Genomic DNA, 27,070 nt, shown 5'->3' on the forward strand with positions numbered 1-27,070 from the left:
TGCTTAGTGTGGGAGACCACAATCCGGTGTCAGAAGGAGAGGAGTGAGCACAGTGCAGAGGAGAGTGTTCCGTTGCTTGTCACACACGCACGCAGCGCTCTTACCCTCAGGATGAGCAGCCAGGGGCCATTACTGCCAGAGGCTGCCACCACCCTTCGCCAGGCTCTAAGACTAACAATCAGGTAGAAGTCCCAGCGAGGTGTGAACTTTGCAAGTAGTAATGGCAGGTGGGCAGGCCCATAAGCCCTGGCAGACATGTGAAGTGGGCCGGGCACCGGCATGGCCAGGCGGGCTTGGGAGGACGTCCTGGAGAGCTGTGAGATGAAGGCCACTGAGCTGCTCCCTCTGGGCTGAGCCCCACCCCTGGTTCCCAGCTCTCCCATCACCTCTAACAGACTTCTTCTTGGTTTTGCAGCCCGAACCCCAGCCTGGAGACTTGATTGAGATATTTCGCCGTTTCTACAGACACTGGGCTGTCTACGTTGGCGATGGATATGTGGTCCACGTGGCACCCCCAAGTAAGGGCAACCAGCGCCTCCACCATGCTAAGGCTGGAAGCAGAGGGGATGGGGGAGCTGTGGGTAACCGGGGACCCCAACATTCTTCTTGACCCCCAACTTGCAGTTGGTTCCTGAGGGCTACAAGAAGACATCTTGGTGGTGTTCAAACTCTGTTCCTTGGAACCCAAGGGGTATGCAGAGAGATTGAGGTGGAATTCCAAGGGGGCAGTTCTACTGCAATGCATTTTATATATTATGACCTTGTATAAAATATATTCAACTTTTAAGTTGAATCTTAATTAAGTAAATCCCCTGGAAAGAGTATAGGTGTTTGGGCAGCAGAGGTGACTGTGGATCCAGTGTCACTCTCCACCCTCAGTTTCTTCATCTGTAAACTGAGGCTGAGGATTCTTAACTTGGGGTATTGTTGTGAGGATTCCCCACTCCCTTCTCCTAAATTATTTAACTGAGGACAAACCTAAATGCACTCAAGTGCATATATATTGCAGTGTACAGTCAATGAATTTTTTAAAATGTATCCATGCATGTGATGATGAACAGATCAAGGCCTAGAACTTTTCCACGGCCCTTAAAAGCTCCTCATGCCTCTTCAGGACCCTCTCTCCCTGCTGAGAGGCAGCCACTCCTCTAGGTCCCCCTGCTTTTGTTTACCTGTTCTAGAGCTTCAGGGCAACTCTTGTGTTCAGCTCTTTCACTGGCCTGATGAAGTCAACCATGCTGTTCTTACTTCTCCATTGCTGTCTATCCTTGGGTGATGGGAATCCCCCCATTTGTAATCCACTCTTCTGCTGATTGGCACTGGATGCTTCCAGCTGTAGGCTGCTCTGCTTGCAGCTGCTGTGGACATGCTGGGGTGTATCTTCTGCTGACCTAGGATGGTAGCAAAGTCAGCAACCTCATGCTGTATTTGCAGAGAAATCAAAGTAACCAGGGTAGATGTCACCATCCCCACCCCTGATCAACCAAACCACCAATCTCCACATATACAGAATCTGCCTTTGCCCTTATTTATAAAGCCAGCCCCTGGGTTGGACTAGGGCCCTGGATTCCTCCTCTTACTTTCATAAGCATTTTGCCCTCAAATTCCCCCCTGCCTTCTGTGTTATTCCTCTTGGCTTTGAAACCACTGGAATATCTCCCACTGTTAAACAAAGACTCCCTTGACTACACATTCTCTCTAACTAACTTCCCATGGGGTAGATCTCTTGTCTGCCATGCCCATTGCTGGCTCCTCACTTCCCATCCTCTCTTCGGTTCCACCAGAGGGTATTTACGCCCCTCCTGGAGCAGCTCTCATCAAGGCTTCATCAGGATCCTGGTTCCAGCCTCCTTGCTTCTCTGCAGCATTTAGCACGAGTGACCTCTTTCGATGTTTCCCCTAGCACTGCCTTTCTTCCTTTCCCTCTAGGCACTTCCATGTGACCTCCTGTGGGAGGGGGTGGGGTGGGTCCCTCCTCCTCTCCCATATCTCTCATTTTTACTCCTCCCTCACCTGTCCCCTGGATTCTAATACCTTCTATTTGTCGATGTCTCCCTAAGACCACAACCTTAACTTAGGCTTCTGCTCAGCTTCAGACTTGTATAACCTTTGGACTACTTGGCATCTTCACTTAGGTGTCTAATTGGCATGTTGTACTTGACACACCTCAGATGGAGGGCTCCAGACGACAACACCATTCAGTTGCTTAGACCAAAAGTCTACACATCATCCTTGATCCTTTTCACCCTATGTCTAAACCATCAGGAAATCCTATTGGCTTTATCTCTAAAACAGACCCACAATCTGATCACTTCTCAGCATCTCTCACTGATGTGCATGGGCTGAGATACCATGCTCTCTCACCTGATGCTACTGCACTTCTGCTTGGTCTCTCTGCATCTTGTCCATGGATTGTCAGTCCTTCCTTCACTGGGCAGCCAGCATGGTCATTCTAAACTATAAATCTGACTATGTCCTACCGCTCCTTAAAATGTCGACTGGCATTTCCATCACGTATAGAAAAAGTTTCAAATCTGTGCTGTGGCCTCTGAGCCTGGCATGGTCTGGCCCAGGCTGCCTATCTGATCTTCCTCTTCTTCTTCTCTCCTCTTGGGTCTCCAGACTTCACTGGCCTCCTTGCAGCCTTCCTGCCTGAGGTCCTTGCTTTTGCTCTCCCTTTTGCTTGTGATGCTCTTTCCTGGCTCTTAGCACACCTGGCTCCCTTTCATCATTCAAGTCTCAACTCAAATGGCCATTGCTGGGCATGGCTCTCCCCAGTCTGAGCAGGGGCAGCCTCCCATGGTCATCCTCTCCTGTGTGACTTCACTCAATCTTCCCCATAGCCTTTTCAAAACCCAGAATATTTTATTTTTTTCTATTTGTTCATGGTCAGTGTCCTTTTACCAGAGCATAAACTAGTTGAGGGCAGGTGGGCTGTCTAGTGCATGTTCCCCTTCAGCACCTTGGACAAGGGTTGGCTCATAGTAGGGCCTCCGTATTGACTGACTGTGCTGAGTGGGTGTAACTGCTGGACAGGAGACAGGGAAGGCATGACGGGGACCTGGGTGGACAGTGTGACACCCATCACTGGGTGCGCGATGCTCCTTAAAGGGAAAAGATGCTTCTATCTGCATCTTCTCATTGGAGCTTCACAGGAATCTTGTGAAATAGGTGAGGCAAGGGAGACTGACCTCATACTCCTGAGAAAATGGTGGATATTAGAGCCAGAAGGAAACTTAGAACAACCCAGTACTAATGAGAGCGAAAACTGCTGAGCACTAACCCTATGCCAGGCACTGGGGGAGGCAGCTTACCTAATCAATTTCTTAAATCCTTGCAGCTCCCCGTCCACAGCTGTAGGCACAGGTGGAACTTACTGCACCTGTTCCACAAGGAACTGGGGACTCAGAGAAGTTAAGCAACTTGCCCACAGTCATATAGCAGAAAGTCTCAGAGGTGGAACTCAAACCCTGTCTCTGACTCTATTTCCTGCCTTTAAACCTGATGCTCCGCTGTCAAGTCTGAGGTTCCCCAAATTTCAGTCATGGATTATTTGCCATATCATGCACCCTTTCTCCAATTGTTGAACTGGTATTTTCTTTAATGTTGTTCAGTTGCATACCAGCATACCAGGCTTCCCTGTCCTTCACCATCTCCCAAAGTTTGCTCAAACTCATGTCCACTGAGTCAGTGATACCATCCATCCATCTCCTCCTCTGTCATCCCCTTCTGCCTTCAGTCTTCCCCAGCATCAGGGTCTTTTCCAATGAGTCATATCTCTGAGCCAGGTGGCCAAAATGTTGGAGCTTCAGTTTCAACATCAGTCCTTCCACTGAATATTCAGGACTGATTTCCTTTAGGATTGACTGGTTTCATCTCCTTGGAGTCCAAGGAACAATCAAGAGTCTTCTCCAACACCACAGTGCAAAAGCATCAATTCTTTGGCACTCAGCCTTTTTTATTGTCCAGCTCTCACATCCACACATGACTACATGGACCTTTGTCAGTAAAGTAATGTCTTTGCTTTTTCATATGTGTCTAGGTTTGCCATAGCTTTTCTTCCAAAGAGCAACTGTCTTTTAATTTCATGGCTGCAGTCACCATCCACAGTGATTTTGGAGCCCAAGAAAATAGTCTCTCACAACTAACTTTAAAAAGAGAAATAATTCTTTTAAAAGGAGCCTTAAATTCCTAAAGTGATGTGTGTTCATGAATCCATCTTAGCTTGTATTTGTGGATTCCAGCGTTGGCTCAGCTAAGGTAAGGGACAGGTCAAGTCCGTGCAGTGATGGGACCAGAATCAGCACCCATTGCTTCTGCCTCTGAGCCTGTGCACACCCTCACCAGGGAGGCACCCAGCGTGTGGAGTGTAAGGAAGCCCTCACTGTTGGGTGTTGACTCTGAACTTGCACCTCTGGAGCTGGACCTCCCAAAATCCTGTGCCATAGGCACCTAGCTTGCCTCTCCCCAGTCCCAGCCCCCTACCTGCCCGCCAAGGGGCTGAAGGTGGATGGGCCTCTGGAGCTCCCCTGATTCAGTCCCCACACTGACCGTTTCAATAGACTTGGGGCTCAAACACAGCATTATCTTCTATTTACCTCACTGAATCCGTTAAACACCTCCTGCCCTACTAGGAGGAAATCTGAATTCCTTGATTTTCTAAAGCTCAGAGTTGTTCTCAGGGCAGAAGGGTTCAGTCCTCTTTGGAAAGCTGAGCAGAACAGGACCTGCATTCTGATCAGACCCTCTGGCCATTGCTTGTTGCTGTCACCTGGCGTCACAGTGCAAGATGGGTCCTGCCCCATGTAATGGTATGCTTCCCCTCCTGGGAGGGACCTGGGGGATCCTGATCCTTCCAGGGCCACAGAGGCTCTCTGAGGGACACGAGTATCCTCTGTGATGTTCCCTGCGGTCCACCTCTTTAGTGCAAGCCCAGTTTTCAGTCATCATACCCTCCCTACATGATATAAGCTGGTGACCTCAAGAGGAATCTCTGTGTGGGCACCAGTTTCACTCCACACCATCCTGGCTCCTGTATTGGCCCCAAATCCCTTTCTTCAAGGCAGTTTCACTTCTGGAAATCTGTTGCACCTTCAGCCCCTCGGCATCGACCAGGACTCTGCGAATGTACCCCTCCTTGACCTCCCTGGTATCACTGCTTTGGGAGCAGCTGTGGGGTTTTGGTCCCTTTGTTCCCAGAAGGATGGAGTCCCCTTCTGCAAATCCATTCAACTTTTCCACAGTCATCAGCTTTGTGTGTGTCAGGGAAGTGGGGCCTTGGCAGGATCACAAAAAATTCACACTCTATTCCCCCAGGGAAGTGGGTGTGCTCAGGGCCCATACTGCACAATCAAGAGGCCCACTGAAGTGTCACAGGGTGTACAAGGCCAGCTTCTCTACGTTAAAAAAAATCACAGCAAGTCATAGGATTTTACTCCTCCTTATTTCAGATAAGAAAACCAGGGACCAGAGACCACAAGGGTCTTATCCAAAGCCACACAGCTCTGACCCTGACTCATCTGCTCATCCCCTTGTGGATGTGGTGGATGCTAGGCTGGGGGCCGGCCCAGGACCAATCGTGTTCCTCATCCTGAATCCACAGGCAACATCCCAGGAGCTCTTGTGGCCAGTATCATGTCTTCAGCTGTTGACAAGGCCTTCGTGAAGAAGCAGCGGCTGCGTGACGTGGTTGGGAGAGATAAGTACGAGGTCAACAACAAGCACGATGACAAATACAAGCCATTCAAGCCCAGCGAAATTGTCCAGCAGGCGGAGAAGCTGGTGGGCAAGGAGTTCTCCTACAATCTGTTCAGCAATAACTGCGAGCATTTCGCCAATGAGCTGCGCTACGGGGTCCCCCGCAGCGACCAGGTGGGTCCTCACTGTGTCCCTAGCTCCATGGTCTCTTAGTTTCTTATTTCTCTGCTGTTTCTCTTACTCAGGTTGGCCACATCCCCCAGAAGTTGCCTTAAGATATATAGGATAATGGTGACACAGTTAACTCTACATGCCAGGCTCTAACTTGAATTGGTTGCTCTATGAGTTTCCGTGGCTGCTGTAACAAATGGGCAGAAATTCAGTGGCTTAACACAACACAAATGTACTGTCTTATAGTTCTGGAGGTCGGAAGTCTGACACAGGTTTCACTGGCCTAAAATCAAGGTGTCAGCAAGGCTGTGTATTTTCTAGAGGCTCTCACAGAGAACCTGTTTTCTAGTCTTTTCCAGCTTCAAGGGGCTGCCTGCATTCCTTGGCTTGTGAAGAGGAAAGGTCCTCTTCAAAGTTAGAAATGGCTGGTTGAGTCGCTCTCCCATTGCATCACTATGATACTGACTCTAATCCTTCCCCCTTCCATCAGAAACTTTGTCATTACATTGGGCTTACCTGGAAATCCAGAATAATCTTCCTATTCTAAGGTAAATTGATTAGCAACCTTAATTCTATCTGCAATCTTAATTGTCTCTCTCCATGTAGCATAATGTATTTACAAGTATTAGGAATGAGGACATATTATGGAATTAAGACCTAGACATCTTTGGGGGCTATTTTTCTGCCTACCAGTTACTCTTTACACAGGGTACAGTTATTGTCCTGGGAGCTCCTCTTGCTGTTATTCTAGAAAGACTTCCCTCTATTCTCTCCTGCACCAGAGCACCACCTTCCATATCTCATGTCCTCTTTCTTGGTTTGTTGTTATTGTTGAATGGCTAAATTGTGTCCGACTCTTTTCTGACACCGTGGGCTTTAGCCCACCAGGTTCCTCTGCCCATGGGATTTCCCAGGCAAGAATACTGGAGGGGGTTCCATTTCCTTCTCCAGAGGATCTTCCCAATCCAGGGACCAAACCCATGTCTCCTGATTTTGCAGGTCAATTCTTTACCAATGAGTCACCTGGGAAGCCCTGTCTTGGTTTACACATTTCTCATGGTGGAAACTCCTTCAGCAGCTTCCTGACAAAGGATGCATGGAAGGAGAATTTGTTTGAGATCCTGTATGTCTGAATTATTTTTCAATTTACCCTCCCACTTGATTTAATAGTCTGTATAGGTATAGAATTCCAGGGCTTCCCTGGTAGCTCAACTGGCAAAGAATCCTCCTGAAATGCAGGAGACCCTGGTTTGATTCCTGGGTCAGGAAGATCCTTGGAAAAGGGATAGACTACCTACTACAGTAGGTAGTCTTGGGCTTCCCTGGAGGCTCAGACAGTAAAGAATCTGCCTGCAATGTGGGAAACCTGAGTTCAATCCCTGGGTTGGGAAGATCCCCTGGAGGAGGAGGGCATGGCAACCCACTCTAGTATTCTTGCTTGGAGATTCTCCATGGACAGAGGAGCCTGCTGGGCTATGGTCCATAGGGTCACAAACAGTCGGACACAACTGAGCAACTAAGCACAGAGGTGTATAATTCTAGGTTAGAAATTGTTTTACTTTAAGATTTTTGAAGGCATTCTTCCCTTGTCTTCTTGCTTCCAGCACTCCTATGATGAAATCTAAAGTAATTCTGATTCCTGATCTTTTCTCGGTTTCCTGTTTTTCGCTCCTGCTCTAGAAGATGTGATGTCTTGTCTTTACCCAGTGTTCTAAGATCTCACACTAATGTGCCTTGCATAGGTCTGCTTTTATCCTCAAGGCACCATTTCAATCTGAAAACATATATCCTTTGGTCCTAGTAAATTTCCATGAGTTATTTCTCTCTTGCTTCCCCTCCTCTGAGTTTCCTCTAGTCCCTCTTTTTGGAAAGTTTATTATTCAAATGTTATACTGACTGGATTATTCCTTCATTTTTACCTTTGGAAGCTGTTTTCTATAGCTTCATCTTTTCTGCTGTTCCGAGAGATTTCCCCAACTTTATCTCTAAAATGTCTACTGAGTTTGTAATTTCCATCATATTTTTATTTTCTGAGAATTGCTTTTATTCTCTCAACATTCTGTTATTTTTAATAGCACTGTGTTCTTCTTTATGGTTGTTGTTGTTGTTTAGTCACTAAGTCATATTTGATTCTTTTGCAGCCCCATGGGCCATAGCCTACCAGGTGCCTTTGAGATTTCCCAGGCAAGAATACTGGAGTGTCTTCTCCAGGGGATCTTCCCAACTTGGGATCCTGAATTGCCAGGTGGATTCTTTACCACTGAACCACTTAGAAAGCCCTACTGTATAGCACAAGGACCTCTATTCAGTGCTCTGTAATGAGTTATATGGAAACAGAACCAGAAAATGAGTAGGTGTATCTGTGTGCATGTGTATAACTGATTCACTTTGCTATGCAGCAGAAACTGACACAGCATGGTAAATCAACTATACTCCAATAAAAATTAGTTTAAAAATAAAACCTAAAATTAAAATTAAATAGTTATAGTACAGCCACATAATGGAACACTACCCAGTGAAAATAAATAACAAACTACTGGTTCATGAAACAACATTGATGAGTAATAATAATTTTTTAAAACATTATGTTAAATGAAAGAATCTGGACCCAGAAAGCTCCATATGGTCAATTCCATTCACATGATATTCTGGAAAAGGCAAACTGCAAAGGACAAAAATCAGAGTAGTGGCTGCCTGAAACTAGGTGGGGGGAGCAGCTGACTACAAGTGACATTTGAGGGGTGATGAAATATTCTCTATCCTGGTTGTGGCAGTAGTTACGTAATAATTGCCAAAGCTCACAGATCTGAACTTAAAATGACAAATTTTACCATATGTAAATGATAACTCAATAAACAGACAGAGGGTGAGATGGTTGGATGGCATCACCGACTCAATAAACTTGAGTTTGAGCAAACTCCAGGATATAGTGAAGGACAGGGAAGCCTGGCATGCTTCCTGGGGTCCATGGGGTCACAAAGAGTCAGATACAACTTAGCAACTGAAAAACAACCAACCCAACTTAAAAAATTAAAAAGACTACTTAATGGAAAATAGGGCTTCCCAGGTAGCTCAGCTGGTAAAGAATCTGTGTGCAGAGTAGGAGACCCCGGGTTGATGCCCGGCTTGGGAAGATCTCCTGGAGAAGGGATAGGCAGCTCCCTCCAGTATTCTTGGTCTTGCCTGGTGGCTGAGACGGTAAAGAATCGGTTTGCAATGTGGGAAACCTGAGTTCAATCCCTGGGTTGTAAAGATCCCCTGAAGGAGGGCATGGCAAACCTACTTCTGTATTTTTGCCTGGAGAATCCCTATGGACAGAGGAGCCTGGCAGGCTATAGGCAACGGGATCGTAAAGAGTCAGACACAACTGAGAGTCGTTCAGGACTGACATTTAGACAGGAAATCCTTCCTTGCTTGCAGGGAACAGATGGACCGAATTCTTATCTAATAGCCACTTTGAAAAAATCTCAGCCAGATCTCCAGGTATAGTGTTTGGCCTGCCTGCCCTAGAAAAACCAGATGTACATGAACCTAAGTTATCTGTCTCGCAGAGAGTGGCTTCTTTGGGGAGAAGGGGTGATGCTTAATCTTCATCACGTGATGGGCAGCCAGGATGGTGCAAGCAATTGTCTTGGGCACCAGCCCCCAACCCTGCTCAGACATGGAAAGGGAGGGAGGGTCCTGGGACTGTGTTGGCTGAGTCCGTGATCACTCAGGTGTACCTTCGTACACCCAGGGCTGTGTGGATGTGTTTCTGCACATGTGCACTCTTGACAGAGCATGCAGAGCATCTTCCCAACATGTCCCAGCACCAGGCCCACCCAGGGCAATGCTGGGCAGTCAGTCTTGCGGACAGACCCTCAAGCCCACCATCCTGTGCTCGTGGAGTCCATGGCCTCATTGGGCCCCATCTTTGGGTCCCCTCCTGCCCTCAGGATGCCCTCCTCTCATAGCTGATGTCTTGAGAGATGCAAGTTGGAGGGATCTTAATGGGACCCAACACGCAGCTCAGCCAGGGGCCAGAACCTTGTGGGATCACACAGCTGTCAGAAATGGGGTGGACCCCTGCCCTGTGGCCCTTCCGCCCACACAACACCCTAACAAGTGAGCCTCACCCCATTGTAGAGGTGCAGGAACCAGGGTTCCCAGAGGGTGACCACATGCTCAAGGTCACTTGTGCCAAGAGGCCAAGCCGGGCCTTTGCCCACAGCTCTCACTAGGCACCCCACAGTCCTGCCTGACTCCCTTTCCTCACCCCATTCCTCATGGCCTGTGTTCCACCCCAGGCCACCCCAGCTGCAAAAATGAATCATTTTTCTGTTCCCTCTACATTCATAATCAGGGGAATGACATCCCCTGTTCCAACCTCTCTTCCAGCTTTCCTAGTCCCCAGAGAGGGCCATCTTAAGTCCTCCATCTCCCGAACACATCCTTTCCTGCTGCCCACCCTCAGCCACACCCCTGCCACCTACATCCAATCACGAAGTCTGGTCAGTGCCCACCCTGGAAGTTTATCCTGAGTTCACTGCCTTGTCCAGCTCCCACCCACTGACTTGGTCCAGGCCAGCCCCGACCCTGTTACTGTGACCCCTCCACCCTCTGCCCGCGCCCCCCACCTCCTATCTCCACCACTCCACATTCAGTCTCCCCAAGACTCCCTGTGGCCTCCTGAGGGCATATTGCCCATGACCTTCCTTTCACCTTAGAGCACAGGGCACATGGTTTCGGCAGCTCACAGGCCCTTGCTGACCCACCCTCCTCACCCCTCCTCCCCCTTCCTGCCTCCCCCTTCCCAGGCTGACTGGACAACGTGCCCTTGCCCTGACCGGTTTCTCATCCTTGCCTCTGCTCCTCTGCACATCTGGTTCTCTCTGATCCCAACCCCTCCCCACACCCCCTTCCTCTTCTCCCCCATCTCCTCTGAGAAGCTGGCCTGCAGGCCCCAGCCTGGTGAGCTGATCCCCTCTGGGTCACCAGGCCCCCGGGACCTCCCCCTCTTCCCCACGGTCGTGTCTGGCTGGGATTCCCTATGCCTGCCTTCACCCACTCTGGGCGTGGACCTCCATCCAGGTAGGATCCTGTGTGCTTGGCCCTCCCTCCCTGTGGCTCCAGCACCAGTCAGGGGCCTGGCTTGGAACAGGAGAAAAGCAATTGTGTAAGGAGGAGGGCTGGGGCTCCGTGGGGCCAGGACTCCAGCCCAGCTCCTCTGCTCTCTCAGGCCAAGTGTTCCGTCTGCCAGGGCAGGGCCAGAGATAGTCGACATGCAGAGAGCATGTGGAGACTGTTCACTCCATCCCCAAATGTCCCCAATTGTCTAAGACCACGGCTGGGACGCTGACAACAGCAGATGGTGGAAAGGCAGTCAGCTGTGTCTCTACTTGGAAAGGAAATGGGGCAGGATACGGGCGCAGAGCTGCACACAGCAAAGGCACACAGGCCCATGCTTCCTGAGAAACAGGATACCTTTTCCAGGAATTGACTGAGTTTCAGTAATTCGGAGGCTCTCTACATACCCACAAGCCTTCTCTGCATCCTCCTCCCATCCCCAGTGAGTCTGTCGCCCCGGATTTTCCTGCCAGATGCTGTCTGATTGTTGGAGAACTGGTTCCTGTCTGTTTGTAGCCTTGAAATAAGTTGTTTTTCACCCAAATTAGAAGCAGGGGAGTGCATCCCATATGTCGATTGTATAGTCAGGAGCCATCTCTCCCCGTGATGCACACACACACCACGGTCACTCACCTTCTCCCAGGCTCACGATCCTGCTGTTCATCAGGCAGCAGGCGACCCTCCGGCTCCAGTCCACGCACCGTGAGTGGTCTGAAGCTGCTGTGGAAGCCCCTTTCTCTTTGCCCACGATTGGTTTGGAAGAGGAAGCGTCACTCAGTTCTGGCCAGTGAAGAGGGAGAGCAGGCCAGCCAGGGGGTTATAGGAAAGACTGTATTCCCTGGAGGAGAAAAAAAAAAAGACAAGTGATGAGAAATACCTTCCTTTAGTGCATTTGGACATCACCAGGAGAAAATGTGCCCCTTGAGGCTGCTGCAGCCATGGTGACCGGGCAGGGTGTCACTGGGGACACAGCACCAGCATGATGGAAAAGCCTAGGTCCTTAGTGGCCTCGATGAGCTACTGAAATGGATCTGAGTCACCGGCCTCTGGCTTCCTGTTACAGAGTCAGTGACTGTCCAGGCTGTCAAAACCTGTTTTAGTTAAGTTCTGCTTCTTGCAGCCAAACGCATCCTACAGGGGCATCGAGGTCCTGGGTCCCACATGCCACGAGGCACCCACCTCCTGAAGGCTTGCCCCGTGGAGTGCAACACGCCATCTGGCCCACCCCATGGCTTCTGACCCAGTATTTCCTAGAGTCGTTACAATGGCCTGGAAGGTGTACTAGGGGGTTGGCACCTCTGAGCCTCTAAATGCCCCTCTTCCTGGAGTAGGAACAGTCATCCAGGATTTTGTTGGAAGAGACCTTGGGTTTCTCAAACAAGGCCAGATGATATCACCGGCCTCCTACTCTACTTCCAGGGGGCTTTAAAGTCCCAGCAATTTTATGTTTTGAGGTAGGTAATCATGGACCTTTCCACTTAAAGCAAATTATAGTCTACATAAAAAAAAAGAAAAAAGAACTTTACAGCATCGTAGTTTTTAAGAAGAGAAGAAAAGCGAAAGCGAAACTCATCTTTGACATAAAAGCTGGTGCCCACTGCAGTGTTGTGAAGCAATTAGCCTCCAACTAATAAAAATAAATGAAAAAAAAAAAAAAGCTGGCATGAAAACCACTACAATATTGTAAAGTAATTAGCCTCCCACTAATAAAAATAAATGGAAAAAAAAAAGAGCTGGTATGAGAGCTGCAAGATCTCAGTACTGCTCTGGCATGCGATGGCATTGATGGCATCGGTAAGTCCCCTGAAATTCCCCACCACTGACTCTAAATGAGAGGGCAACTCCCTTCCTGTAAAGGCTGGGTCTTGCTCTTCCCAGAGCCTGCCTGGAGAAGGCTTTCATAGGAAAATATATTGGTTGTTTAAAACTCCCTTTTCCTGCTGGAACTGCGAGGTCTTTGGGCAGAGTGGGCTTCCTGTCCACACCCAGCGCAGTGAGGGGTAGGGACTGCCATGGGGAGGAGTGGTGGGCGTTCTGGGGTCCATGGGGAGGAAGCTGGGGTGGAAGCGGACGGGGCAGCCCTGGGACAAGGGAGATGAGTGCATCCCACCTCCTTAGCCTCCTCCATCACCCAAGGCATCGGTCCTGCTGCAGAGAATGCACTTGCATTTCACGTTCTGTTCCTGAAACACTCTCTCCCCAGCAGCCAGTGTTTCTGAATGAGAGAAGTTTCAGTGGGGGGCGGGGCGGGGCAGGCTCCTTTCCTAGTGTGCAGCTGGAAAGGAACAAGCCAGATTCCTGCCATTACTGAAAACCAACCAATTCTGGGAAGAGGTGCCATATTTCTCAAAAAAGGCGGCATCAAGCCTCGCTCTGAGCTACTCCGTGCCTCGTTCCCGTCCCATTTCCTTTCCAAGTAGAGACACAGCTGACGTTCCGCCTTTTCGCTGTCTGCTGTTGCCAGTACCCTGGCCGTGGTCTTAGACATCTGGGATTACCTAGGGATGGAGTGAACAGTCCATCTATATGTTCTCCAGATGGAGATAGGAAATGGGGTGGGGGTGGGGGGTTCAGGGGTCAGAGGGAGTCACGGATGCAGGGACGGGGCTGCCCTGGACCAAGTCAGAGGACTGGAGATGAGGAGGCAGTGAATTCAGGGAAAGCTTTCAGGGTCAGCCTTTTTACTTGGACATGAACTTGAGAAAGAAAGGGGAGGTGAGATGAGTCCAAGTTTCTCTGTAGATAAGTTTGCTGCTGGGTATATATAGATATATATTAGCAAGCTTGTTTCTCTGTATGGTTCTCCTTTCATTGGTATTTGCCTGGGACACAGTGAACTCCTTGAGTCTGTGTACCTACTGCTGCTGACTACTTGATCCCATATTACTCAAGTCCTAAATGTCTCTTTTTCTAGTCCATAAGCTCCTTGAGGGCTGGGTCTCTGCCTTGCCTGTACGTCCTGGGTCATTCATGGAAAAGCCCAGTTAAATTCCCCTTTGGGGACCCCTGTGTTCAGTCGCTCAGTCATGTCTGACTCTTTGCAGCCCCATGAGCAGTAGCCTGCCAGACTCCTCTGTCCATAGGATTCTCCAGGCAAAAATACTGGAGTGAGTTGCCATTTCCTTCTCCACTGGGGATCCCTGACGACCTCCTAACTCTCACCCAACAATTAATGTACATTTTTTTTCTTCTATTCTGGAAAACAAATGAGATTCATAAATTGTGACCATCGTCCAGTGTTCTGAAATCGATTCTCAGTAAGGTCTGGGTGACTTCTTCTAAGAAGATAAATTATAGTTACTGTGATAAGACAGCATGATTTGTCTGTAAAATCCAGCAAAAAAAAGATATTTTTCCCGCCACATGGGATGCTTCTTGGCAGTTTTAGTGCTTCTACAAATAGAAATGAAAAGCCCTTGCCCCTGCTTCACAGCCACTGTAGAGTGGTGATGGGCTATTCCCAGTGTCCATCATTGCTGTCCCAGGGGAGTCCACACTCCCTACTCATCTTTGCTGGAATCTCTCAGTCAGGCCAGAGTTGGGAGGTGGGATGTGGACAGACCCCTATGGGTCTCTCTGCGAACAGCAAGGGGTGAGCGGGAAAGGACAGAGGGTCGAACAACCTCTGAGGGGCTCTGTCTCCAGGTGTCCCAAAGAGATTTACGGTTGGTTTGGACAAGGGAAGTCCAGATCAGAGTGCCCCCACCTCCAGCACTTAGCACAGGGACCTCAGTACACTGAGTGACAGTGATCTTGAAGCTCTCCTGAGCGCTCTCAGGCTCTGGGCCACTGCTCTCATCACAGGGCGGGGCTCTGAGGAGCGTTTCAGCATCCTTCCCACCTTCCCCTGCACACGCATGCACACCCTCACTCCCACACACACCCACTGTGACGTAATGGGAAATGTCTATTTAGCCTTGGTCCCAGGTTCCTGCCACGGAGCTTCTAAAGCCCAAGTAATCTCCTGAGCAGTGGGGGAGAGAGGAATGCGTTTCATCATTCAGAAGAAGCCCCTTTCAACCAACCGGGTGACCAAAGAGCTGGAAGTAGCATTAATTACCAGTAGGCAATGATCTCATCAACCGAGCCTACATAATAAAGCCTCCATAAAACTGCTAAGCTGGCTTCTTGGTGAGAGCATGGAGGTGCTGAAGAGTGGCGTTCCTTAGAGTGGGCAAGGATGCTCTGAATCCCCCCCTGCCCCACAGCTTGCCCTCTGCATTCCTGAGTTGGATATTTTCTAGTAAACTGGTCATCTAGCAAGTAAACTGTTTCCCTGAGTTCTATGAGCTGTTCCGGCAAACCACTGAACCCCAGGACAGGGGCCGTGAGAACCATCATTTACAGCCAGTTGTTCAGAGCGCAGGTAACAACCTGCAACTTGCACCTGGCATCCGAAGCTCAGTCTCCTGGGACTAAACCTGTGGGGTCTGGGCTGACTCTGGGCCGTCAGTGTCAGAACTGAGTTCAACTGTGGGACGCCCAGTCAGTGTGCACCCAGGATTGAATTGCTTAGTGTGGGAGACCACAATCCGGTGTCAGAAGGAGAGGAGTGAGCACAGTGCAGAGGAGAGTGTTCCGTCGCTTGTCACACACGCACGCAGCGCTCTTACCCTCAGGATGAGCAGCCAGGGGCCATTACTGCCAGAGGCTGCCACCACCCTTCACCAGGCTCTGGGTCGGGTAGGGGAGTGTCTGTGGAATACCATCCCCCGGATGTGACGGCCTCTGCAGGGTCCCCGGGTGGGCAGCTCTAGGCAGATAACCCGTGTGCTTGCCTGAGGTCACTGAGGGGGTCAAGACGATGGCCTGGGAATCAGGCGGCCTAGCGCTGAGTCCTGGTCACATCACTCAGGGGCTGTGTGATATTGCAAAATCTCCTTTCCATCTCTGAGCCTTGATTTCCTCTTTCATCACATGGGGTTCACAAATGTGCCCACCTCACAGGCGGGTTGTGTGAATTTACTAAACAATACCTGTAAAACACTTAGCAGAGTCCTTGGCTCAGAGTAAGCGTTCAGTAAATAATATTACTAGAAAGACTAACAATCAGGTAGAAGTCCCAGCGAGTTGTGCACTTTGCAAGTAGTAATGGCAGGTGGGCAGGCCCATAAGCCCTGGCAGACATGTGAAGTGGGCCGGGCACCGGCATGGCCAAGCGGGCTCAGGAGGACTTCCTGGAGAGCTGTAAGAAGAAGGCCGTTGAGCTGCTCCCTCTGGGTTGAGCAGCTCTCCTGGTTCCCAGCTCTCCCATCGCCTCTAACAGACTTCTTGGTTTTGCAGCCTGAACCCCAGCCTGGAGACTTGATTGATATTTTCTGCTCTTTCTACAGACACTGCCCTGTCTACGTTTTCGACGACAGACGCATGATCCACATGGCACCCTCAAGTAAGGGCACCCAGCGCCTCCACCGTGCTAAGGCTGGAAGCAGAGGGGATGGGGGAGCTGTGGGTAACCGGGGACCCCAACATTCTTCTTGCTCCCCAACTGGCAGTTGGTTCTTGAGGGCTACAAGAAGACATCTTGGTGTGGGGCCATGGTTTTCAAACTCTGCTCCTTGGAACCCAAGGGTATGCAGACAGATTGAGGTGGGATTCCAAGGTGGCATTTCTACTGTAATGCATTTTATATATTATGACGTTGTATAAAACACATTCAACTTTTAAGTTGAATCTTAATTAAGTAAATCCCCTGGAAAGAGCACAGGTGTTTGGGCAGCAGAGGTGACTGTGGATCCAGTTTCACTCTCCACCCTCAGTTTCCTCATCTGTAAACTGAGGCTAAGAATTCTTAACTTGGGGTATTGTGAGGATTCCCCCTCCCTTCTCCTAAATTATTTAACTGAGGACCAACCTAAATGCAGTCAAGTGCATATATATTGTAGTGTACAGTCAATGAATTTTTTAAAATGTATCCATGCATGTGATGATGAACAGATCAAGGCCTAGAACATTTCCACGGCCCTTAAAATATCCTCATGCCTCTTCAGGACCCTCTCTCCCAGCTGAGAGGCAGCTGCTTCTCTAGGTCCTCCTGCTTTTGTTTACCTGTTCTAGAGCTTCAGGGCAACTCTTGTGTTCAGCTCTTTCACTGGCCTGATGAAGTCAACCATGCTGTTCTTACTTCTCCATTGCTGTCTGTCCTCGGGTGATGGGAATCCCCCCATTTGTAATCCACTCTTCTGCTGATTGGCACTGGATGCTTCCAGCTGTAGGCTGCTCTGCTTGCAGCTGCTGTGGACATGCTGGGGTGTATCTTCTGCTGACCTAGGTTGGTAGCAGAATCAGCAACCTCATGCTGTATTTGCAGGGAAATCAAAGTAACCAGGGTAGATGTCACCGTCCCCGCCCCTGATCAACCAAACCACCAATCTTGACATCCACAGAATTTGCCTTTGCCCTTATTTATAAAGCCAGCCCCTGGGTTGGACAAAGGCCCTGGACTCCTCCTCTTACTTTCATAAGCATTTTGCCCTCAAATTCCCCCCTGCCTTCTGTGTTATTCCTCTTGGATTTGAAACCACTGGAATATCTCCCACTGTTGAATAAAGACCCTCTTGACCACACATTCTCTCTAACTAACTTCCCGTGGGGTAGATCTCTTGTCTGCCATGCCCATTGCTGGCTCCTCACTTCCCATCCTCTCTTCTGTTCCACCAAGGGGTATTTACACTCCTCCCTCACCTGTCCCCTGGATTCTAATACCTTCTATTTGTCGATGTCTCCCTAAAACCCCAACCTTAACTTAGGCTTGATTCTGCTCAGCTTCAGACTTGTATAATCTCTTGACTACTTGGCATCTTCACTTAGGTGTCTAACTGGCATGTTGTACTTGACACACCTCAGATGGAGGGCTCCAGACGACAACACCATTCAGTTGCTTAGACCAAAAGTCTACACATCATCCTTGATCCTTTTCACCCCGTATCTAATCCATCAGGAAATCCTATTGGCTTTATCTCCAAAACAGAGCCACAATCTGACCACTTCTCAGCATCTCCACTGATGTGCCTGGGGTAAGATACCATGCTCTCTCACCTGATGCTACTGCACTTCTGCTTGGTCTCTCTGCATCTTGTCCACAGATTGTCAGTCCTTCCTTCACTAGGCAGCCAGCATGATCATTCTAAAATATAAATCTGATTATGTCACTCCTCTCCTTAAAATTTCAACTTGCATTTCCGTTGCATATAGTGACAAAAAGTCAGAATCTGTGACGGAAACAAAAAGTTTCAAATCTGTGCTGTGGCCTCTGAGCCTGGCATGGTCTGGCCCAGGCTGCCTATCTGATCTTCCTCTCCTTCTCTCCCCTTGGGTCTCCAGACTTCACTGGCCTCCTTGCAGCCTTCCTGCCTGAGGTCCTTGCTTTTGCTCTCCCTTTTGCTTGTGATGCTCTTTCCTGGCTCTTAGCACACCTGGCTTCCTTTCATTATTCAAGTCTCAACTCAAATGACCATTCCTGGGCGTGGCCCTCCCAAGTCTGAGCAAGGGCAGCCTCCCCTGTCATCCTCTCCTTTGTGACTTCACTTAATCTTCCCCATAGCCTTTTCAAAACCTAGAAGTATTTTATTTTTTCTATTTGTTCACTGTCAGTGTCCTTTCACTAGAGTGTATACTAGTTGAGGGCAGGTATGCTGTCAACTTCATGGAGGGCTTCAGCACCTTGGACAAGGCCTGGCTCATAGTAGGGCCTCAGTATTGACTGACTGTGCTGAGTGGGTGTAACTGCTGGACAGGAGACAGGGAAGGCATGACGGGGACCTGGGTGGACAGTGTGACACCCATCACTGGGTGCGCGATGCTCCTTAAAGGGAAAAGATGCTTCTATCTGCATCTTCTCATTGGAGCTTCACAGGAATCTTGTGAAATCGGTGAGGCAAGGGGGACTGACCTCATACTCCTGAGAAAATGGTGGAAGTTAGAGCTGGATGGAAACTTAGAACAACCCAGTACTAATGAGAGCGGAAACTGCTGGGCACTAACCCTATGCCAGGCACTGGGGGAGGCAGCTTACCTAATCAGTTTCTCAAATCCTTGCAGCTCCCCGTCCACAGCTGTAGGCACAGGTGGAACTTACTGCACCTGTTCCACAAGGAACTGGGGACTCAGAGAAGTTAAGCAACTTGTCCACAGTCATAGCAGAAAGTCGCAGAGGTGGGACTCAAACCCTGTCTCTGACTATTTCCTGCCTTTAAACCTGATGCTCCGCTGTCAAGTCTGAGGTTCCCCAAATATCAGTCATGGATTATTTGCCATATTCATGCACCCTTTCTCCAACTGTTGAACTGGTATTTTCTTTAATGTTGTTCAGTTGCTCAGTCATGTCCAACTCATTGTGACTCCATGGACTGCAGCATACCAGGTTTCCCTGTCCTTCACCATCTCCCAGAGTTTGCTCAAACTCATGTCCACTGAGTCAGTGATACCATCCATCCATCTCCTCCTCTGTCATCCCCTTCTGCCTTCAGTCTTCCCCAGCATCAGGGTCTTTTCCAATGAGTCAGATCTTTGAGCCAGGTGGCCAAAATGTTGGAGCTTCAGCTTCAACATCAGTCCTTCCACTGAATATTCAGGATTGGTTTCCTTTAGGACTGACTGGTTTCATCTCCTTGCAGTGCAGGGAATTCTCAAGAGTCTTCTCCAACACCACATTGCAAAAGCATCAATTCTTTGGCACTCAGCCTTTTTTATTGTCCGCTCTCACATCCACACATGACTACATGGACCTTTGTCAGTAATGTCTCTGCTTTTTCATATGTGTCTAGGTTTGCCATAGCTTTTCTTCCAAAGAGCAACTATCTTTTAATTTCATGGCTGCAGTCACCATCCACAGTGATTTTGGAGCCCAAGAAAATAGTCTCCTACAACTAACTTTAAAAAGAGAAATAATTCTTTTAAAAGGAGCCTTAAATTCCTAAAGTGATGTGTGTTCATGAATCCATCTTAGCTTGTATTTGTGGATTCCAGAGTTGGCTCAGCTAAGTGACAGGTCAAGAGCGTGCAGTGATGGGACCAGAATCAGCACCCATTGCTTCTGCCTCTGAGCCTGTGCACACCCTCACCAGGGAGGCACCCAGCGTGTGGAGTGTAAGGAAGCCCTCACTGTTGGATGTTGACTCTGAACTTGCACCTCTGGAGCTGGACCTCCCGAAATCCTGTGCCCTAGGCACCTAGCTTGCCTCTCCCCAGTCCCAGCCCTCTACCTGCCCAACAAGGGGCTGAAGGTGGATGGGCCTCCGGAGCTCCCCTGATTCAGTCCCCACGCTGACCGTTTCAATAGACTCAGGGCTCAAAAACAGCATCATCTCTATTTACCTCACTGAATCCGTTAAGCACCTCCTGCCCTACTAGGAGGAAATCTGAATTCCTTGATTTTCTAAATCTCAGAGTTGTTCTCAGGGCAGAGGGGTTCAGTCCTCTTTGGAAAGCCAAGCAGAACAGGACCTGCACTCTGATCAGACCCTCTGGCCATTGCTTGTTGCTGTCACCTGGCGTCACAGTGCAAGATGGGTCATGCCCTGTGTAATGGGATGCTTCCCCTCCTGGGAGAGAACTGGGGGTTCCTGATCATGGCAGGGCCACAGAGGCTGTATGAGGGACACAAGTATCCTCTGTGATGTTCCCTGGTGGACTAAAGTCCACCTCTTTAGTGCAAGCCCAGTTTTCAGTCATCATACCCTCCCTACATGATATAAGCTGGTGACCTCAAGAGGGATCTCTGTGTGGGCACCAATTTCACTCCACACCATCCTGGCTCCTGTATTGGCCCCAAATCCCTTTCTTCAAGGCAGTTTCACTTCTGGAAATCTGTTGCACCTCCAGCCCCTCGGCATCGACCAGGACTCTGCGAATGTACCCCTCCTTGACCTCCCTGGTATCACTGCTTTGGGAGCAGCTGTGGGGTTTTGGTCCCTTTGTTCCCAGAAGGATGGAGTCCCCTTCTGCAAATCCATTCAACTTTCCTGCAATCACCAACTTTGTGTGTGTCAGGGAAGTGGAGCCTTGGCAGGATCACAAAAAATTCACACTCTATTCCCCCAGGGAGGTGGGTGTGCTCAGAGCCCATACTGCACAATCAAGAGGCCCACTGAAGTGTCACAGGGTGTACAAGGCCAGCTTCTCTACGTTAAAAAAAAAATCACAGCAAGTCATAGGATTTTACTCCTCCTTATTTCAGATTAGAAAACCAGGGACCAGAGACCACAAGTGTCTTATCCAAAGACACACAGCTCTGACCCTGACTCATCTGCTCATCCCCTTGTGGATGTGGTGGATGCTAGGCTGGGGGCCGGCCCAGGACCAATCATGGTCCCTATCCTGAATCCACAGGAAAAATCCCGGGAGCTGATGGGGCCAGTATCATGTCTGCAGTGGTTGACAAGGCCTTCGTGAAGAAGGAGCGGCTGTGTGCCATAGTTGGGGGAGATACGTACAGGGTCAACAACAAGCACGATGACAAATACAACCCTTTCCCTCCCAGGAAAACGGTCCAGCCACCAGAGGAGCTGGTGGAGGAGCTGGTGGACCAGGAGTTCTGCCGCAGTTTGATCAGCAATTACCACAAGCATTTCATCAATGAGCTGCGCTACGGGGTCCGCCGCAGCGACCAGGTGGGTCCTCCGTGTGCCCCTTCTTAGTTTCTTATTTCTCTGCTGTTTTTCTTACTCAGGTTGGCCACATCCCCCAGAAGTTGCCTTAAGATATATAGGATAATGGTGACACAGCTAACTCTACATGCCAGGCTCTAACTTGAATTGGTTTCTCTGTGAGTTCCCGTGGCTGCTGTAACAAACGGCCAGAAATTCAGTGGCTTAACACAACACAAATGTACTGTCTTATAGTTCTGGAGGTCAGAAGTCTGACACAGGTCTCACTGGCCTAAAATCAAGGTGTCAGCAAGGCTGTGTATTTTCTAGAGGCTCTCACAGAGAACCTGTTTTCTAGTCTTTTCCAGCTTCAAGGGGCTGCCTGCATTCCTTGGCTTGTGAAGAGGAAAGGTCCTCTTCAAAGTTAGAAATGGCTGGTTGAGTCGCTCTCCCATTGCATCACTATGATACTGACTCTAATCCTTCCCCCTTCCATCAGAAACTTTGTCATTACATTGGGCTTACCTGGAAATCCAGAATAATCTTCCTATTCTAAGGTAAATTGATTAGCAACCTTAATTCTATCTGCAATCTTAATTGTCTCTCTCCATGTAGCATAATGTATTTACAAGTATTAGGAATGAGGACATATTATGGAATTAAGACCTAGACATCTTTGGGGGCTATTTTTCTGCCTACCAGTTACTCTTTACACAGGGTACAGTTATTGTCCTGGGAGCTCCTCTTGCTGTTATTCTAGAAAGACTTCCCTCTATTCTCTCCTGCACCAGAGCACCACCTTCCATATCTCATGTCCTCTTTCTTGGTTTGTTGTTATTGTTGAATGGCTAAATTGTGTCCGACTCTTTTCTGACACCGTGGACTTTAGCCCACCAGGTTCCTCTGCCCATGGGATTTCCCAGGCAAGAATACTGGAGGGGGTTCCATTTCCTTCTCCAGAGGATCTTCCCAATCCAGGGACCAAACCCATGTCTCCTGATTTGGCAGGTCAATTCTTTACCAATGAGTCACCTGGGAAGCCCTGTCTTGGTTTACACATTTCTCATGGTGGAAACTCCTTCAGCAGCTTCCTGACAAAGGATGCATGGAAGGAGAATTTGTTTGAGATCCTGTATGTCTGAATTATTTTTCAATTTACCCTCCCACTTGATTTAATAGTCTGTATAGGTATAGAATTCCAGGGCTTCCCTGGTAGCTCAACTGGCAAAGAATCCTCCTGAAATGCAGGAGACCCTGGTTTGATTCCTGGGTCAGGAAGATCCCTGGAAAAGGGATAGACTACCTACTACAGTAGGTAGTCTTGGGCTTCCCTGGAGGCTCAGACAGTAAAGAATCTGCCTGCAATGTGGGAAACCTGAGTTCAATCCCTGGGTTGGGAAGATCCCCTGGAGGAGGAGGGCATGGCAACCCACCCTAGTATTCTTGCTTGGAGATTCTCCATGGACAGAGGAGCCTGGTGGGCTATGGTCCATAGGGTCACAAACAGTCGGACACAACTGAGCAACTAAGCACAGAGGTGTATAATTCTAGGTTAGAAATTGTTTTACTTTAAGATTTTTGAAGGCATTCTTCCCTTGTCTTCTTGCTTCCAGCACTCCTATGATGAAATCTAAAGTAATTCTGATTCCTGATCTTTTCTCGGTTTCCTGTTTTTCTCTCCTGCTCTAGAAGATGTGATGTCTTGTCTTTACCCAGTGTTCTAAGATCTCACACTAATGTGCCTTGCATAGGTCTGCTTTTATCCTCAAGGCACCATTTCAATCTGAAAACATATATCCTTTGGTCCTAGTAAATTTCCATGAGTTATTTCTCTCTTGCTTCCCCTCCTCTGAGTTTCCTCTAGTCCCTCTTTTTGGAAAGTTTATTATTCAAATGTTATACTGACTGGATTATTCCTTCATTTTTACCTTTGGAAGCTGTTTTCTATAGCTTCATCTTTTCTGCTGTTCCTTCTGAGAGATTTCCCAAACTTTATCTCTAAAATGTCTACTGAGTTTGTAATTTCCATCATATTTTTATTTTCTGAGAATTGCTTTTATTCTCTCAACATTCTGTTATTTTTAATAGCACTGTGTTCTTCTTTATGGTTGTTGTTGTTGTTTAGTCACTAAGTCATATTTGATTCTTTTGCAGCCCCATGGGCCATAGCCTACCAGGTGCCTCTGAGATTTCCCAGGCAAGAATACTGGAGTGCCTTCTCCAGGGGATCTTCCCAACCTAGGGATCCTGAATTGCCAGGTGGATTCTTTACCACTGAGCCACCAGGAAGTCCCTCTTCTTTACTGTATACATTCTATTCTCTAAAGACATCTTTTAAAAAGGTGTTATCTTTTCTTTCTCCAGATTGCCTTTTCCTTTTTGTTTTGCTCTATGTCTTCTGTTTCAGAGGTCCTGCTATATGTCTGGTACATCTGGATTGTGCATTCATGATTAAGAGTAGGGAGCTTGTGGAGTGAGCTCAGAGGGGGCAGTGAGGTGTTGACTTTGAGTTTCACTTCAGAGTAGACTGGGAACCTTCATATTGGTACCTTTCATTGTTTCCACTTGGGTCAGTCAGATTCCCCAGAAAAGTTTTCCTGACTCTTATGTAGAGGGTAAAGTCCTGGGAGTAGAGGGGATGGGAAGGCCAAGAGTGTCCGTTTACCATATTTATGGCCTCTCAATCCCTTTTTGGAGGTATGATACCCACACCCTCACATGTGCTTCTGTTTTCAGACCCCCAAATCTTCTGATTTTCATTGTGGTTAGGGAGGAACCTCAGCTCTCTCTCTTTCACCCACTTCCAGAAGTACCTGGTGATGTCAATATGTGATCTTTTTCGGGGATTTTGGTGTATACAGTTAGCCCCCTACATATAAACATTCAAGTTTTGAACTTTCAAAGATGCAAACTTGTGTTCCAGCGAAGTCCAGAATGAGAGACACTGAAGCTTGCCTTCTGTCTCCTATTGCTGACGATCCTTCAGTTCTACCATCGCCCACCCCCCTCCCTCCTCCAGTCAATAGCGCTTCTTGCCTGTTCTCATGACACCAGCCCCAACAACACCAGTGTTGTTCTTTACTACTGTACTTTTCAAAGTTCTATACTGTAAGATTAAAGATATATGAGTGGGACATCCCTGGTGGTTTCAGTGGTAAGGAATTCACCTGCCAATGCAGGGGACACAGATTTGATCCCTGGTCCAGGAGGATCCCACTTGAGGTGAGGTAACTGAGCCCTTGTTACCTCACAACTACTGAGCCCAAGTTCTAGAGCCTATGCTCCGCAACAAAGAGGAGCCCCCACTTCCTGCAACTCGAGAAAGTCTGAACACAGCAAGGAAGACCCAGTGCAGTAAAAAATAAATGAATACATCTTTTATTTTTAAATGTATGAGAACCCTGTTAAAAGGATGGCTCAGATGTGGAAAGAATCTGCATTCAATGCAGGAGACTGGGGTTCAATCTCTGGGTTAAGAAGTCTCTCTTGAGAAGGGAGTGGCAACCTACTCCTGTATTCTTGCCTGGAGAATTCCATGGACAGAGAAGCCTGGCAGGCTGCAGTCCATGAGGTCGCAAAGAATCAGACACAAATGAACAGCTAAGGCTTTCACTTTCAATAAGTATTTTTGAGTGTGATAATGAAGAATTTAAGTTGAAGTTTTTAAAAATGTGTTCTTTATTCTTTGTTTTTGTTTTTTACGTGTTTTTTGTGTGAAAAGTATTATAAATCTTTTACAGTACGGTACTGTACAGTTGATTGTGTTACTTGGGTACCTAAGCTAACTTTGTTGAACTTACGAACAAATTGGACTTAAGAACGTGCTCCCAGAACTGACCAGGTTAGTATGTAGGGGACATACTGTATTTAGGATTAATATTCAGCTTTTTCCACAGCTTCCTTAGCCCTTAGTGTTCTCTGAGTCCTAGTGGAATTATGCCTGAAACTAATGTCTTACTTTATTTTTATTTGGAGTTCAGGAAGGAGTGAAATTTGATACATGTTCTGTTTTTACCCTGAAACTTACTCTTACTTTTGCTGGGTTTCTTTTCTAGCACAAGCAATATAAGTAGGATATCTTAATAATTTAAAGTATAACATCACCACTCTTCTTCATAGTTGAGTCATTTATTGAAGAACGTGCAAAGAGCACTTGGCGCCTGGCAGGTCTGGGCTCTGGGGATGCAACAAAGATGAAGACAAGTGAGGGCTCTGCCAGGACCCAGGTCAGAGTTCATTGAGGATTCAATAGCAATTCCTCTTCAATTTTATATGTACCTCAAGAGCTCCCTGTTGATCAGCCAGGATTTCAACCATCTGGCTTCATCTCCCTGTCCTTTCCACAATCACCCTGTGGGGATCTGTCTGCTTTAAAAACTTGCAGGCTGAAGGGAATTTCCCTCTTCAGGCCTGTGTATGTCATTGGCCAGCTGCCCCATTCACAAATTCCTTCCTCATGCTGCCCTCCTCTCTGCATTTCCCTGCCAATATTTGTTGACTCCTGAGTTTGTCAAGGAGGCTATGAAGCACATGAAGCTCCCTGAGCTGGACATCCTTGTTGAATGTACAGTCTGTACTCAGCTTACTGACACAGAGTCTGACTCACCCTCCTCTCTCTCGCAGGTCAGAGATGCTGTCACAGCAATTATCATCATGGAAGTGCTCCTGGCACTGGAAGTGCTCCTATTGACTAGAGTCACGTTCTCAAGAAACAAGAAGCAAAATCAATGGCCTGAAGGGAGTGTCTTGTCAGCAGTGACATTATGCATTAAGGAGAGTCTTGTTTTGCTAGACAGTTTTAAGAGTTAACAGGCAGGTTGATAGAGAGTCCAAAGGCCCCTTAAGGAGGAAGTAAACTTTCTTTCTTTTTCATATTCTTTTGCCTTAGTCTTGTAGGCCCTGTGAGCTATGATATATCTTGCTCAAGGACATGCTTATTTTAAAAGCTCTGTGGTGGAAGGGGGGATCAGGATGGGGAATACATGTAACTCCATGGCTGATTCATGTCAATGTATGACATAACCCACTGAAATGTTGTGAAGTAATTAGCCTCCAACTAATAAAAAAATAAATAAATAAAAGCTCTGTGTTAATTATGCAACAGTCTATTTCATTTGAAACCTGGCCCTTTAAGCATAATATATCTTACTCATGGGTATGCTTTTCTCAGACTCTATATCTCTATATTAGTCATTATAACTGTAACAAATGTTGCCTGGGAACCTGTTTCCTCACTGCTTACATAGCAATAACACATCTCTCCCAGAGACAGGGTGCTTAAAACCCCATTCTTCCAGACTAATCTTGGGTCAATGTTATCTCAATATGTATGCTGTGGGAGAGGGTCTGGATAAAACTTTCTCAATCTTGAGGTATTCTTTTTATCTATTCTCAGCAACCAGTTGAAAAGTATATAATGCCCTGCTTAAACTAGTGAGGTGGGTACTCTTTCTACCCCCTTCTGATACCTATGTCAGAAAATTACTCTGTCCTTTTACGTTAAATAAAAA

The 27,070-nt window shown here is 48.0% G+C and overlaps 1 protein-coding gene across 1 annotated transcript; it reads left to right on the plus strand.

Annotated features, from left to right (window-relative positions):
- Window positions 1-279: 279 nt before the first annotated feature.
- Window positions 280-27,070, plus strand: LOC122430747 (phospholipase A and acyltransferase 5-like). Its single transcript, XM_043451565.1, has 6 exons — window positions 280-316; window positions 375-518; window positions 5,603-5,871; window positions 16,308-16,363; window positions 21,455-21,584; window positions 26,184-27,070. The coding sequence occupies exons 1-6, from the start codon at window positions 280-282 to the stop codon at window positions 26,367-26,369; spliced, it is 822 nt and encodes a 273-aa protein (XP_043307500.1). The 3' UTR covers window positions 26,370-27,070.

Source organism: Cervus canadensis, chromosome 29 (assembly GCF_019320065.1).
Source record: "Cervus canadensis isolate Bull #8, Minnesota chromosome 29, ASM1932006v1, whole genome shotgun sequence".
NCBI classification, from domain to species: Eukaryota; Metazoa; Chordata; class Mammalia; order Artiodactyla; family Cervidae; genus Cervus; species Cervus canadensis.